At 44.5% G+C, this 13222-nt stretch overlaps 2 protein-coding genes and 1 pseudogene across 5 annotated transcripts in view; all 3 read left to right on the forward strand.

The window, feature by feature from the left end:
* The window catches only part of KIZ (kizuna centrosomal protein), a 173496-nt gene extending 171465 nt beyond the window's left edge, over window positions 1–2031 (forward strand). For 2 of the 4 annotated variants that reach the window (XM_055131940.1, XM_055131943.1), the window contains one exon: window positions 1871–2030. In XM_055131940.1, the coding sequence (XP_054987915.1) occupies window positions 1871–1971 (101 nt within the window). In that variant the 3' untranslated portion in view covers window positions 1972–2030. Of the gene's footprint in view, window positions 1–1870 lie in introns of all 4 variants that reach the window. The other 2 variants (XM_055131939.1, XM_055131942.1) reach the window with 2 other exon arrangements.
* LOC129403439 (uncharacterized) overlaps window positions 1–13222 on the forward strand; it is a 575036-nt pseudogene that overhangs the window by 311517 nt on the left and 250297 nt on the right.
* LOC101558621 (ubiquitin-conjugating enzyme E2 N-like) lies at window positions 7383–8355 on the forward strand. The gene is given in 3 exon segments (XM_012934039.2): window positions 7383–7895; window positions 7898–7924; window positions 7927–8355. Coding segments are annotated over 3 exon segments (453 nt in total). The 5' UTR covers window positions 7383–7570; the 3' UTR covers window positions 8028–8355.

Consider the following 13222-nt stretch of genomic DNA (forward strand, 5'->3'; position numbering starts at 1 on the left):
ACCGATTTTCTCACAGCCAACCCTTCTCTTGCTCCTGATTGTCTCCCACATGACCGCCAGTATCTAAAAACCCCATTATCTAACCTTCTTGCATGTCTGATGTTTCTGTGGAGTAGAGCAGGTAAGACAAGCTCCCATGCATGTGGCCAACCCACTTGAGTTCTGGGCTCACTCCTGGCTCTGTGCTCAGGGGTCATTTCTGGCAGGGCTTGGGGCATGAGGTGTGGTGTTGGGGACTGAACCTGGCTAGGCAGGGACCAAACACTAAAAAATAATAATAATAAAATTAATTTCAAAGGCTGATATTAGAAAAGAAATAGCTACTGTCACTACCCTCTCTTCTCTCGGCCTAATCCCAACCAGTCTATTCCAGACCCACCGTGCTTAGATCCCTGTGCCTGTGCTGAGGCTGCTCCTCTACATGGCCCATTCCTTCCCTCTGCCCAGCAGGCGCCCGGCACCCTTCAGTGCCCCGCACACAGCGAGAGTCTGACCATCCTTCATGCTCCCATGGAGGCTCAGCCCTCCTGAGCTTAGGCCCCCTCATCCTGCTTCCTTCTACCTCATCCCCAGTGGGTTTGAGCCAGCCAGCCTGAGGGGAGTCCTGGCTGACCTCCCCCCATCCACTGATCCTGAGGTGCTGGTCAGTTAAACAACCTCTCTCAATCTCACTCTAGTCTCCACACAGACATGGTACAGGAGGATGGCACTTGCCTTGCATGCGGCCACTTCAGCCAACTCTGTTTTGATTTCCAGTACTGTCTTTGGTACTACCAAGAAGCTACCAAGTGTATCCCACCCGCACGGCAGAGCCTGGCAAGCTCCCCGTGGCGTATTCAATATGCCAAAAACAGTAACAAGTCTCACAATGGAGATGTTACTGGTGCCCGCTCAAGCAAATCGATGAACAATGGGAAGACAGTACAACAGTGCTACTGTATTTGGTGCCTTAAACAAATTCCAGGGGCTATTCCTAACCACAGTTCCAGGAGAGGCCCCTGAGCATGACTATATATGGCCCAGTTTTTCCAAGTAAGGGAGACCCCCTCCCCCAGCCACCCAGATATTTGACTTTACTAGGTTAGTGTAAGAATTGAATGAAGCCATACTAAAGTCATCCCAGAACTGACAGACTGTACCATGTAGCGATTGGTAGTCCCCTGGGCATGCTTGGAGATCCTCAGTGTACACACACCCCACGTCTCCTTCCTGTCACCACAGGCGCAGGCTAACTCACTTGGCAGCCTATTACATGAGACGAGGATGTCCTGCCTGAGAGCAGCCATCAGCCACCTAGATGGAAGATAGTGACAAACATAGACTGGACACGAGAGTCACAGAATCAGTGCCCCTTCCTCCTCTTCACGGGAGCAGGGGAGAAGAGCTGCAGCTGCCTGCTCCTGCCCCCCATTGTTAGACCACGTCTACTGGCTTCCTCTCCTGCCTGTGCCAACCTCCCACCCCCGCCTTCACTTGCTCCCTGTCCCAGTGTCAGCCTCACTCGTCCCCTCTGCTCTCTGCCAGGGAGCGCATGGCAGCAGCACAGACAGGTCGAGGCAGGCCTCTCACCAGCACCCATCACCCTACGTTGCCTTCATCCTGGTTTCACATCCCCATCCTGCAGCAGAGTCAGAGAGAACAGAGCAACAAGGAAGCGCTCTGAGCAAGATTGTTGCCAACAGCACCTGGGCACAGAGGGTCTGGGTCTGTGCAGAAACGCCTGCATTGCAAGGGCTTTTCAGCAGCTGTACCACCTGGTGTCTCTGGCAGACTTTTTAACAGGCCAGTGCTCCAATTACTAGTTTTGCTGATTATACTGAACTAATCAGAGTAAAATGATGCTAAATAATTGTCTGGTTTTCTCTTCCAGCCTTCTGGGGTGAGTCTGATGACAGTAACTCAGAAATTGAAGCAGCTTTACGTCCAAGGAACTATAACACGTCTGATGATTTTGATGATTTTTATGACTAATCAGATGTAACATCATTGGAATTAAAAGTCTTTAAACAAACTGTTAGCCTCTATGCATATGTGATATCCAAAACAAATGTGTCTTTTTAACTTTTCTAATCTTTTTTAGGGGGAAATCTGAATCACATTGTTATTCAACTGAAATTTCATGGTATACATATGAACTAGCATATTCATTTTAAGTGTTATTTAAATGCAAAGTGACTAATGCAATGCCCATCAAAATTCAAGTTTCTTTCTCATAGAAGTTCACAAGCTGATTCCAAAATTTATATGTAAATTCAGAGGACATAGGACAGCCAAAACAGTCTTGAAAAAAGCAAATTAGAGTACTTAACAATAGCTGCAATAATTAAGAAAATGGTATTGACATAAAAAAGGAGCAAAGAAAAGCAGTATGAGCTGGAGATGAAGGAGACGTCACAGGGCACGGCTGCAGCAACAGTGCTGGGGGAGGAGGAACAGGGAAGCCGAGAACTGTAAAGAAGAGAGAAAAGCATGGTGTTTTCACTGGCAGACAATATGTTTTCTACAAAGAAAATCAAGAGACTAAAAGCAAGTTGTTACAACAAGTGAGAGTCCAGCAAATTTGGTGAATGTAAGAACAGTTTCTCCAGGCAAACCCATTTGGTTATTTTTTATTATTATTACTAAGCTACCATTTTCTGCAAAAAAAAAAAAAGAATATTTAAAATTATGAGATTATTAAAACAACAAAGTATGTATTTTTGTCACCATCATTATGGCTGGGGGCCTTACCCACTGGTGTGGGGGGGGGCACAGGGCTACAGCCTGCCATGGCCATGGGGCTCCCCCATCCAGGGAATGAGATCAGGGCCTCCTGGGTGAAGGCATGTTCTCTAACACCTGCTAGATCCTGGGCCCAAAACAAAATTTTAGTGCAGAAAAGAATGTAGGGCAGGGGTGCGAGAAGCATTTGTCTCGAATGTAGCCGACCCAGCTAGACCCCCAGCATTGTGTATGGCCCCTCAAGTATAAACTATAGCACGCAGAGGGCCATGTGCACTCGTGGGCTCTCCGGGTGGGTCTGTCTCACCACCCTTATTCAGTGCTCTGGAACCGCTGTGTATGGGCTGGATCGGGACGGTTGTTGGCCAAGGACAGGCGAAGGAAGAACAAGGACCAAGCTGGTTGCTGATTAGTTACCATTTATTCAATCTTCCATCTTTCTCATCTCCCGCACTCCTAGCTCCTTTCTCTCTCTGGATCTACTGCCACATCTCTGGATTCTCCTTCATTCTGTCTCTCACCCTACTTGTCTCTCCCGCCTTGCCCTCTAGGCTATACACAGCCAGGTAGCAAAATCAACACAAGAAAGCCCTTCCTGGGGACCATCAGGTTCAAAGGGAACACACCTAAGGGCATTCCAAAGCCCTTCTCGACTGTCAGTCCAAGAACTTATTCACATCTTAATACTAGTTATTTTTGTATGGACATAGCAAAGCAGCTCTCCTGGCAACATCTTGCCACAGACTCAGACTACAGCACTCAGGCCAGATTAATCATTCCTAACCCTAGCTGAGACTTGGGTCAAGAGAACAGATGCCCTGGAGGAAAATATGTAGAGTCAAATGACTCCTAGGTTACAAAAGCATAACATTTGCTAAGTCTTCCTGTGTCTATACAAAAAGGACATTGCTCTGAATAAACTATGCAAAGGACTCAAGGAGAAGAGAAAAACAATATTTACAAGTCAACAGAACACTAAGAAAGAAGCTACAAAACACAGGGATGTGAGCACTATGATGGGAGTAACCCAATAAACCTACCTGGGGCTATGTTATCCTACACTCAAGCACCACTCCTGAGCACTGCAGGATGTGGCCCAAACCACTCCTCCACGCAAAAAGAATTTTATTTATTTATTTTTTAATTGAATCACCATGTGTAAAGTTACAAAGCTTTCAGGTTTTAAGTCTCAGTTATACAATGCTCAAACACCCATCCCTTCACCAGTGCACATATTCCACCACCAAGAATCACAGTATAGCTCCACCCCAGCCCCCCACCCCGCCTGTGTAACTGATAAATTTCACTGCAAAAAGAATTTTAAACATACGAGAACTACCTATTCCTATTTGGGAAGACTTTATTTTTGCTTTGTTTGGGGTTTTTTGGCCATGCCTGGCAATGCTCAGGGGTTACTCCTGGCAGTTCTAAAGTCCTATAGACCCTAGAGTTTCTAGAGCGAGTGGCCGCATATCAACATCGTGACTCTTCCAAATTTCACAATACTGACACCCTAGTAGGAGCACACCAAATTCAATGGGAAAGTAACATTGAAGTCAACTAGGCCCAGTTATCAAAAATAATAACACAGAAGACTCAACCAACAACAAGCAGCTTAGTAAATCCTCATACAGGGACTTAATGACCCCATTCTGACATACAACAATTCACAAATTTTCTTTTACTATAATATTTTTTTGATAATTTCCTTAGCCATTTAGTTATAACAAGCAATACAAATAAACTATTTTGTGCATGCTGAGGGGGCAGGTGTCAGGAGAGGGACTGGGAAAATGGGGACGTGATGAAGGGAAGGTCACTCTGCTGGTAGATTTGATATTGGAACATTGAATGCCCATGACTTCGTAAGCCACAGTGTTTTTTAAAGGTAAAATAGTAAATTTAAAATAAAAAATAAACTCAGAAATCTAATTAGTATTTAAAAAATTAAATCCATTTATTTCTTTTTAATTTTTTTTATTTTTGGGTCATACCTGGCAATGCACACTCTGCACTCAGGAATTACTTCTGGCGATGCTTATGGGACCATATGGGATGCTGGGAATCGAACCCGCGTCGGTCGCGTGCAAGGCAAACACCCTACCCACTGTGCTATCACTCCAGCCCCTCTTTAAATGTCTAATGTGGCTGTTAAGAAATCCAAAATTACTAATAGACTACATTTGTAATTAGGGCTTTATTAATTTGGGGTGTGTGTGTGTGTGTGTGTGTGTGTGTGTGTGTGTGTGTGTGTGTGTTTTGTAGGGGAAGAGGCCCACCCTGGCTCTGCTCAGGGGTTGGGGCCAGAAACCTGTAAAGGGAATGAGCCACACCTTTAATCAAGTGCAGAACCCATGTCAGGTCACCTGAGAAATGGGGCTCAGTGCCAACGCTGGCATCATGAGGAATAAGGAAAATCAACTCAAAGTGGTTCTTTTGGGCCCTCGCTGTGGCTTTGGGGGGAAGACGGAAGACCTCAGTCCTGACAATGGTTGGTTCAGCCGTGGGGAGAATTGGTCCTGCTGGTGGCCTGGCCTCTCAGAAAGAGCCTGGCACAAGTCTCGTGGACGGCTCCCAGGTAAGCAAACTTCGCCTGGCAACAGAGCAGAGCTGCTGTGTCATGGGAGGCCTTCAGAGGAATCAGGAACTCTTCTCAGTGACAGGGCTGGGAAAAGAAGTGGAAACATCTTCCAGATTGACAGGATGAGCCTTTAATGGCCTCTAGAGGTCAGCACAGGGACCTGAAGGGGCAGTTTATGGACAAGCTACACAATGGGTAACTTGTATCATTCCTGCATGACAGCTGAGCGGTCAGAGAGTACAGCAGAGAGCACTTGCCAACCTGGGTTAGACCTCCAGCATCCCATATGGTCCCCCAAGTGCCACAAGGAACAATTCCTGAGTCCAGAGCTGGGAGTAAGCCCTGAGCATCATTGGGTGTCGCCAAAAAAAAAAAACAATATGACAACTAAAGATGTCCAGAGGATCCCAGACACTGGCATGTGTGTGTAAGATGAAAACAGATGCAAAGAGCTGAAGGAAGACATGCTGGAGACACTAGCTCCAAGTCAACAGCTGGTACGGGACTCCAGGTTGGAAGGGTGAGCCGTCTGCCAGTCAGGGGCGGAGAGCAAAGCTGGGCTCCATGGCATCTGGAGAAAGACTAAGTTCATGGAGTTTCACTGTGACACTGTCAGCCAGTACCCAGGTCCCAAGGACTCAGGAAAGACTCACCCGCAGACCCACAGTACCTCCCCACTTCAGTCCCCAATGATCACCACTCCTGGACACTACGCCAGGCTGCCCCAGCAAAGGACACTGACTGTTCCCTGCTCCACATAGGGCAGTCTGGCCAGGGTAGAAGGGAAACTAGGAAAACACTCAGTGTTTTACCAGAATTTAGTGTATCTTAAAAGCAGTTTTAGATACGAAGTTGTGACGGGGGGTAAGGGGGGAGAGAGGGGAGGGGAAGACAAACAACTATAAATCCTCACAGCTTTTCATCCAATTCTCAAGCTTTCATCCACTTTCATATTCCTGTCACTGGCAGTGCTGTCACGGGCAGAGTGCTTTGGTGACGATCAGATTTTGATGTATCAAACTGGAAAAAACACATTAAAGAAGATTGCAATAATTCCAGCCCCAAATCCAAGCAGATAAGGATTAGATTACTCAAGAACTTAGCCTGGGTGACATAAACTGCTCATGCCACGGAAAGACGAGTTAGCACTCAGCAGCTCAGATTTCAAGTCTATCTGCTTTGGGTAGTGGTGTTATGTATTTATTTCACAATTGTCTGGGAATCTGGCTCCTTCACATGCTCCATTTAACTCTTTTTGAACGACATGGTTTTGTCAGGTGCCCCTGTGCTGATATTTTTCCATTTCCTCAGGATGGTTAGGCCATTGACACAGAGACTAACATTTGATGACAGATGGCTCTGTGCGCTGCTGGTAAGGCCATATCTCACTTTTGGAATGCAAGTGATAACCGAGTTCCTCTAGAGCCTTATTTATTATATTATTATTGTGCACAAACTCATTAGATATAAAACATTCTGCCAGTCAACTTGATTCTGTGCTTGCCCAGCTGTCATGCTGGCAGCTCAAAGATGGCGACAGATGATACTGATGGATGAGCTCACTGCCACCTCCTGCCTTCCCAAATTTTAAGCGGGATGATGCTCAACCACTGGAACATGCCCGGGAAAGAGCTGGAACGCCATTCATCAGCATCCTGGACTGACACACTATGGTAATAGTGAAATGTGAAATGGCCTCTGTAGGATTCCATAGGCCAAGTCTTCCCGGCACATGCGAGCACACTTGGAGCAATGATGAAGTTCACTGAAATCACCTCCCAGGGCCACAGTACTCGGTCAGTTCTGCATCCTGGTCCCAATTCTTGCTGAAAATAGCTCTCCCTCTCTTTTCAGTGATGCCTGCATCTATACTCAAACCTCAAATATTCCTCAAAGACATTTTTTTCAGTAATCTTAAGAATAATATACTTGCTCACTCATTTTCCAGGAGTGTTTGTTCTTGAGTACTAATGATTTTCCAAACCGAATATATGCCAGACCAAATAGAGGTATTAATTTGGCCTGGTTCCTGCCCTCAGGCCTTCTCATTGGAATATGCTGATCAACTAAATACAAATTATCCAAGGTGATGTCTTATTTAGTGTGACAGATCTCAGAACACTGGCTTTGAGGACATGCAAGCATTTTTCTTTCCTTTTTTCCCCTCAGATTTTTCTTCACTTTTTAAAAATGTTTTTGGTTTTGACTTGTGCGTGAGGCGAGCGGAGCCGGAGAGCAGAGCTGAAGCCAAACTCAGGTGCTGACAAGATGACCGGGCTGCCCCGCAGGATCATCGAGGAAACCCAGCGTTTGCTGGCAGAACCAATTCCTGGCATTGAAGCAGAACCAGATGAGAGCAACACCTGTTATTTTCATGTGGTCATTGCTGGCCCCCAGGATTCCCCCTTTGAGGGAGGGACTTTTAAACTTGAACTATTCCTTCCAGAAGAATACCCAATGGCAGCCCCTAAAGTACATTTTATGACCAAAATTTATCATCCTAATGTAGACAAGTTGAGAAGAACATGTTTAGATATTTTGAAAGATAAGTGGTCCCCAGCTCTGCAGATCTGCACAGTTCTGCTATCGATCCAGCTTTGTTAAGTGCTCCCAATCCAGATGATCATTAGCAAATGATGTAGCGGAGCAGTGGAAAACCAACGAAGCCCAAGCCATAGAAACAGCTAGAGCATGGACTAGGCTATATGCCATGAATAATATTTAAATCGATCTGATCATCAAGTGTGCATCACTTCTCCTGTTCTGCCAAGACTTCTTCCTTTTTTGTTTGCATTTAATGGACACAGTCTTAGAAACATTACAGAATAAATGCCCAGACATCTCCAGTCCTTTGGTGATTAAATGCACATTAGCAAATCTATGTCTTGTCCTGATTCATTGTTATAAAAGCATGAGCGGAGGCTAGAAGTATCATCTGGATTGTTGTGAAACGTTTAAAAGCAGTGGCTCTCACTGCTTTTATTCATTTCCCCCATCATGGTTTAAGTATAAAGCACTGTGAATGAAGGTAGTTGTCAGGGTTAGCTGCAGGGGTGTGGGTGTTTTTTTTTTTTTTTTGATCGGGGGAAGGTAGTTTTCTTTTTTTTTTTTTTTGCTTTGCTTTTTGGGTCACACCTGGCGATGCACAGGGATTACTCCTGGCTCTGCACTCAGGAACCACCCCTGGCGGTGCTCAGGGGACCATATGGGATGCTGGGAATCGAACCCGGGTCGGCTGCGTGCAAGGCAAACGCCCTACCCGCTGCGCTATTGCTCCAGCCCTGGTAGTTTTCTATTTTATGGCTCCTTTCCCCCTTATTATGGTGATCTAATTGCATTGGTTAAGAGCAGCTAACCAGTTCTTTAGAATATACTCTCTAGCCAAGTCTAACTTTATTCAGACACTGTAGATGGACAAGCTTGATTGTTTGAACCAAAATGGGAACATTAAACAAACATCACAGCCCTCACTAATAAGATTGTGACTTTGCTGTCAAGTGTAGAATCCTCCCTTCAAGAAAAAGCTTGTGACCATTTTGTATGGCTTGTCTGGAAACTTCTGTAAATCTTATGTTTTAGTAAAATATTTTTTGTTATTCTAATAAAAAATGCTTTTTGTTTTGCACTACAAAGAATTGAGCCTAGGGCCCCACACATGCAAAGCAAATGGTCTACCGCTGAGTATACCTCCAGCCTGAGAATATGGAGTTTTATTGCTTGTAATTAATAAAAATTTATAATTGCTTATAATAATTGTTTGTAATTTAGCATGTGCCTCTGCTTTGACACATTCAAAAATCCAGGTTCTTTCATCAGAAAGTTAGCACCACCAGAAGTAATCACTGAGCAGAGCCATGAATAAACCTTGAGCACAACTGGGTGTGGCCTCCAAAGAAAACCAAAACAAAAAATAGAAATCCAGTTTAGACCAGGCAGACAGCTTAAAGGGCTGAAGGACATCCTTTGCATATGGAAAGGGTAGGTTTTATCCCCAGTGCTATGTGGTCCCCCAAGCACCAACAGGTTGTCCCTCTCCAAAAAAAGAAGAAAGAAAAATCAAGGTTCCTTTCCTTTTGTTCTCTACCAACCCTAGGTTATCACCTCGGTCTAAATAGCCATGCTAAGTTGAAGACACTAAAGAAATAAGTCAGTGGGAAAAAGGGCAGCCTTAGGAAGGGACAGCTATTTTCCACATTACAACAGTGAATACATTGTTACTATACTTACTTGGTTATGCCTAGCGATAAAATAGATTTAAAAATAATCTCCAGCTGGGAGTTTACTCCAGTTCCTAGGAAGAAGAGAAAAATGGGTTTTGGTGGAAAACTGTCAGCTTTGGGGTCCAGGAAGAGAACGTGTGCAAAGCCCTAAGTTCAGTTCCTAGCACCACATGGCTCACAAGAACAGCTGGGCATAGCCTCTATTTTTTATTTTATTTACTCATTTATTTATTTATTTTTAATAGTGAATCACCATGAAGTACAGTTACATACTTAACGAACATTCATGTTTGCATTTCAGTCATACAATGATCGAGTACCCATTCCTCCACCAGTGCCCATTCTCCACCACCAATGATCCCAATATCCCTCCCACCACCCCCACCACTTCCCCCCTCCACTCCACCTCTGTGGCAGGCCATTCCCTTTTATTCTCTCTCTCTCCTTTTGGGTGTTGTGGTTTGCAATGTCTCTATTTTTTAAAATGGGAGTTTTCTCAATGATATTCTCTACTAAGTATTGGTAGAGGAATGTCCCTGAAAAGGCTGAAGCATGCAGTGGTTGTAGGGTCACGCAAAAATCCTATAATTGAGCACAATATTACATATAGTAAGTATGCCATATATATTGACTACCAGTACTATTATTCCATGAAAATTCACTTAGGATATTGAAAAGGGGCCAGAGAGATAGTACAGTGGGTAGGGTGCTTGCCCTCTTTGTGTAGCACAAACTTGGTTCTCCAAGTCCCACCAGGAGTGATCCCTGAGCACACAGCCAGGAGTTAGCCCTGAGCACATTAGGTGTGCCCTCCCCAAGGAGGGGGGGAAGATTGAACAGACTACCTAAGTATGTGTTCTATCAAATTTTTGATATGGAGTTGACTTTTCAGCTAAACTTGCAGGACCAATAAGGCATTCAGCAAGTGGACAGCGATAGGCTCATCATTGTGTGCATGCATGTGCCGAAAAAAAATAGGCAATCAAGTAATCAGTCTTATCTATGAGCAATGGGAATATTCCTATAGCACAGAGCTTGAGACTCAGGTCTCTGGGTCTTACATTCTGACCTGACAGTGACACTAAACCTCAGAAAATCCTCCTGGGAGAATATGAAAGAAGAAAATTTATCAACATTCACCATAAAAATTGGCAGGAAAAAATAGGACTTTGGTCCAGTGGAAAACTCAAGGACAAGAGCCCAGAGGAGGATCCTGGGAGGCAGAGGAGTAGGAACACCAGGCTTCATCTCCTTCCTCAGACAACTGCCCTGGCAGAATATGGCTAATGGAACTATTTTGTGATTCTGAAGTTTACTCCAAGACTTGCGCTTGCAGAAGAAAACTGACACGGTGCTCGGCTTGCCGGCTGCCGCCTCTGCTATGAAACACGCCGACTCAGAGGCAGGTGTACACTATAGCATCACTTCTCACAGGACTGTAGGCCCCTTCACCCCCAGCTGAAGCAATTTTGGGGGAAATTAAGAAACCAGCACCCTTTACTTTTCTTTTTCTCTCCCCTTCATTTTCCTCATTTCCCCTTTTGAGAGTCAAACATGTAAAGTGTAGGTCTTTCAAAAGAAAGCACATTCTAGGGGGAAATATTTTAACGTTTAAAATGTTTAAAATATTTAAAATATTTTAAAATGCAATTCTGAGGAAAGGTTTAACAAAAACTGGAGGATCCGAGAGACAGCTTAGAGGGCTGAGTGTGCAGGGGCCGGAGATTATCTGCAGTCTTCTGGGGGTGGGGGTTGGGAAGCCTCCCCTGCCACCTGTCTCCCCCACAAACTTCAGAAATCCCAGCAGTCACACCCACATCCCACAACCCCCAACACATAAACTCGTGGTCCAGTTACAAATCCCAGAGTTTCTGACATCCCAGTAGTAGCACACCTAACTAGATGGAAAAGCAACAGAAGCCAACTAAGGTCCCCAAACAAAACCTGTGGGACAGAAGGTTCAACCCGCAATGAACATCTTAGTAAACCCTCAGATGAGGACTTAATGACCTTATGTGAGATGTAACAATTTTTATAATTTTTCTTTTACTGAAGTATTTTTTGATAATTCCATCAGCCATTTAGTTGTAACAAGCATTATAAAATAAATTATTTTGTGCCTGTTAAGGGGCCAGGCTTAGCTTGAGGCCAGGTTGAGAAAATGGGGTTAATGGTGAAGGGAGGGTCACATTGATGTTGGGATTTGTGTTGGAATATTGAATGCCTGTAACCAATGTATCATGAACAATTTTGTAAATCACAGTGTTTGAGTGAAGGAGAAAATAATTTTAAAAAATTTTAATTAATAAAAAGAAGGAGGCCTGCATTCAATCCTAGAACTGCATCCCCAAACACAGCTAAGAATAACCCCAATCACTGAGATAACCAGAGCCCTTGAGCACTGCCGGTGTGGCCCCAAAACAAACACACATACAAAAAAGACCAAAGAAGTCTTTAAGTTTATACATCTGACTGACTCCCAAAACAAACACAGTGTACAACAAAAAATTAGCTAACCTCAGAACTGGAGAGATAGTATAGTGCGTTAGCTGACCCAGATTCAATCCCCAGCATCCCATATGGTCCCCCCCAACACTGTTAGAGGTAATGCTGAATGCAGAGCCAGGAGTGACCCCTAGGCATAGCTGCATGTGGCCCCCAAACAAACAAAAATTAAATTATTAATACTTGATTTGAAGGGGAAAAAAAGGCATATAGAGAAATGTCATCCATTCAGATTAAAAAATAAAACTTGGTAAGAAAGAACAGATGGAAGCTTGCTAGAAATAAATGAAGACTACTCCCACCTCTGCACTCTGACGGGAATCAGCTGGCATTTAGAAGATGGGCTGCCATGAGGAAGCCACTGTACTGTGAGGGAGCCAGGACCCGCGCGGGGAGAGGCTGTGCAGAAGCAAGGAACCCGCCAGCAGGCAGCCGTCTCAGTCAGCGGCTTCCTACGTCTCTCTCAGTCCTGCGACTTGAAGCAGAGATGAACTATCCATTCAAAGTGCACACTGGGAGCAAATAAGTAATAGGTATTTTGAATCTTCTATGTTTTGGGCGATAGATATTATAAACAGTAAGTTGTCTACCATCAAGTAGAGTGCACCAGCCAGTCTATTTTTCTAAAATCTTTACTCTCCTCTCTGATCTTCTTTTTCCTGTGACTTAGATCATCCAATCTGAATCTCAAAAACAAACAAGGATGTCTCTCCCTAATCACAGTGCTATTGTCATAGTTAAGATTATTTAACATGAGAGACTCACTGCCCTTCTCTCTCGGAAGAGAGCATAAAACTTGCCATAGTCATGCTGCCGCCAGACCCAGCACAGGCTGTTTCATTCTCTGCCTCAAGGGAGCCTGCCCTGGCAGCCAAAAACCTCCAGAACTCAACTGCTGCCAGGCTCACAGCCAGTCTCCACACACTCGGGGGAGCCTCACCCAGGAGTGAACCTGTTCCTGGACGTCTCACACCTCACACCACCATACCCCAAGAGTACCGCACCACATTTGATGGGCTTAAAGTAGAAGGCAACCGATTTTAGAGGGAATATATATATATATATATATATATATATATATATATATATAAGCACACAAGGCTCAACCCTTAACAACATATTAATATTCTCTTACAGAAGGGCTTAATGTCCCCTGGGTGAAATACAACAATCTTCACACACTCTCCTCTAAGGA

Source organism: Sorex araneus, chromosome 3 (assembly GCF_027595985.1).
Source record: "Sorex araneus isolate mSorAra2 chromosome 3, mSorAra2.pri, whole genome shotgun sequence".
Lineage (NCBI taxonomy): Eukaryota > Metazoa > Chordata > Mammalia > Eulipotyphla > Soricidae > Sorex > Sorex araneus.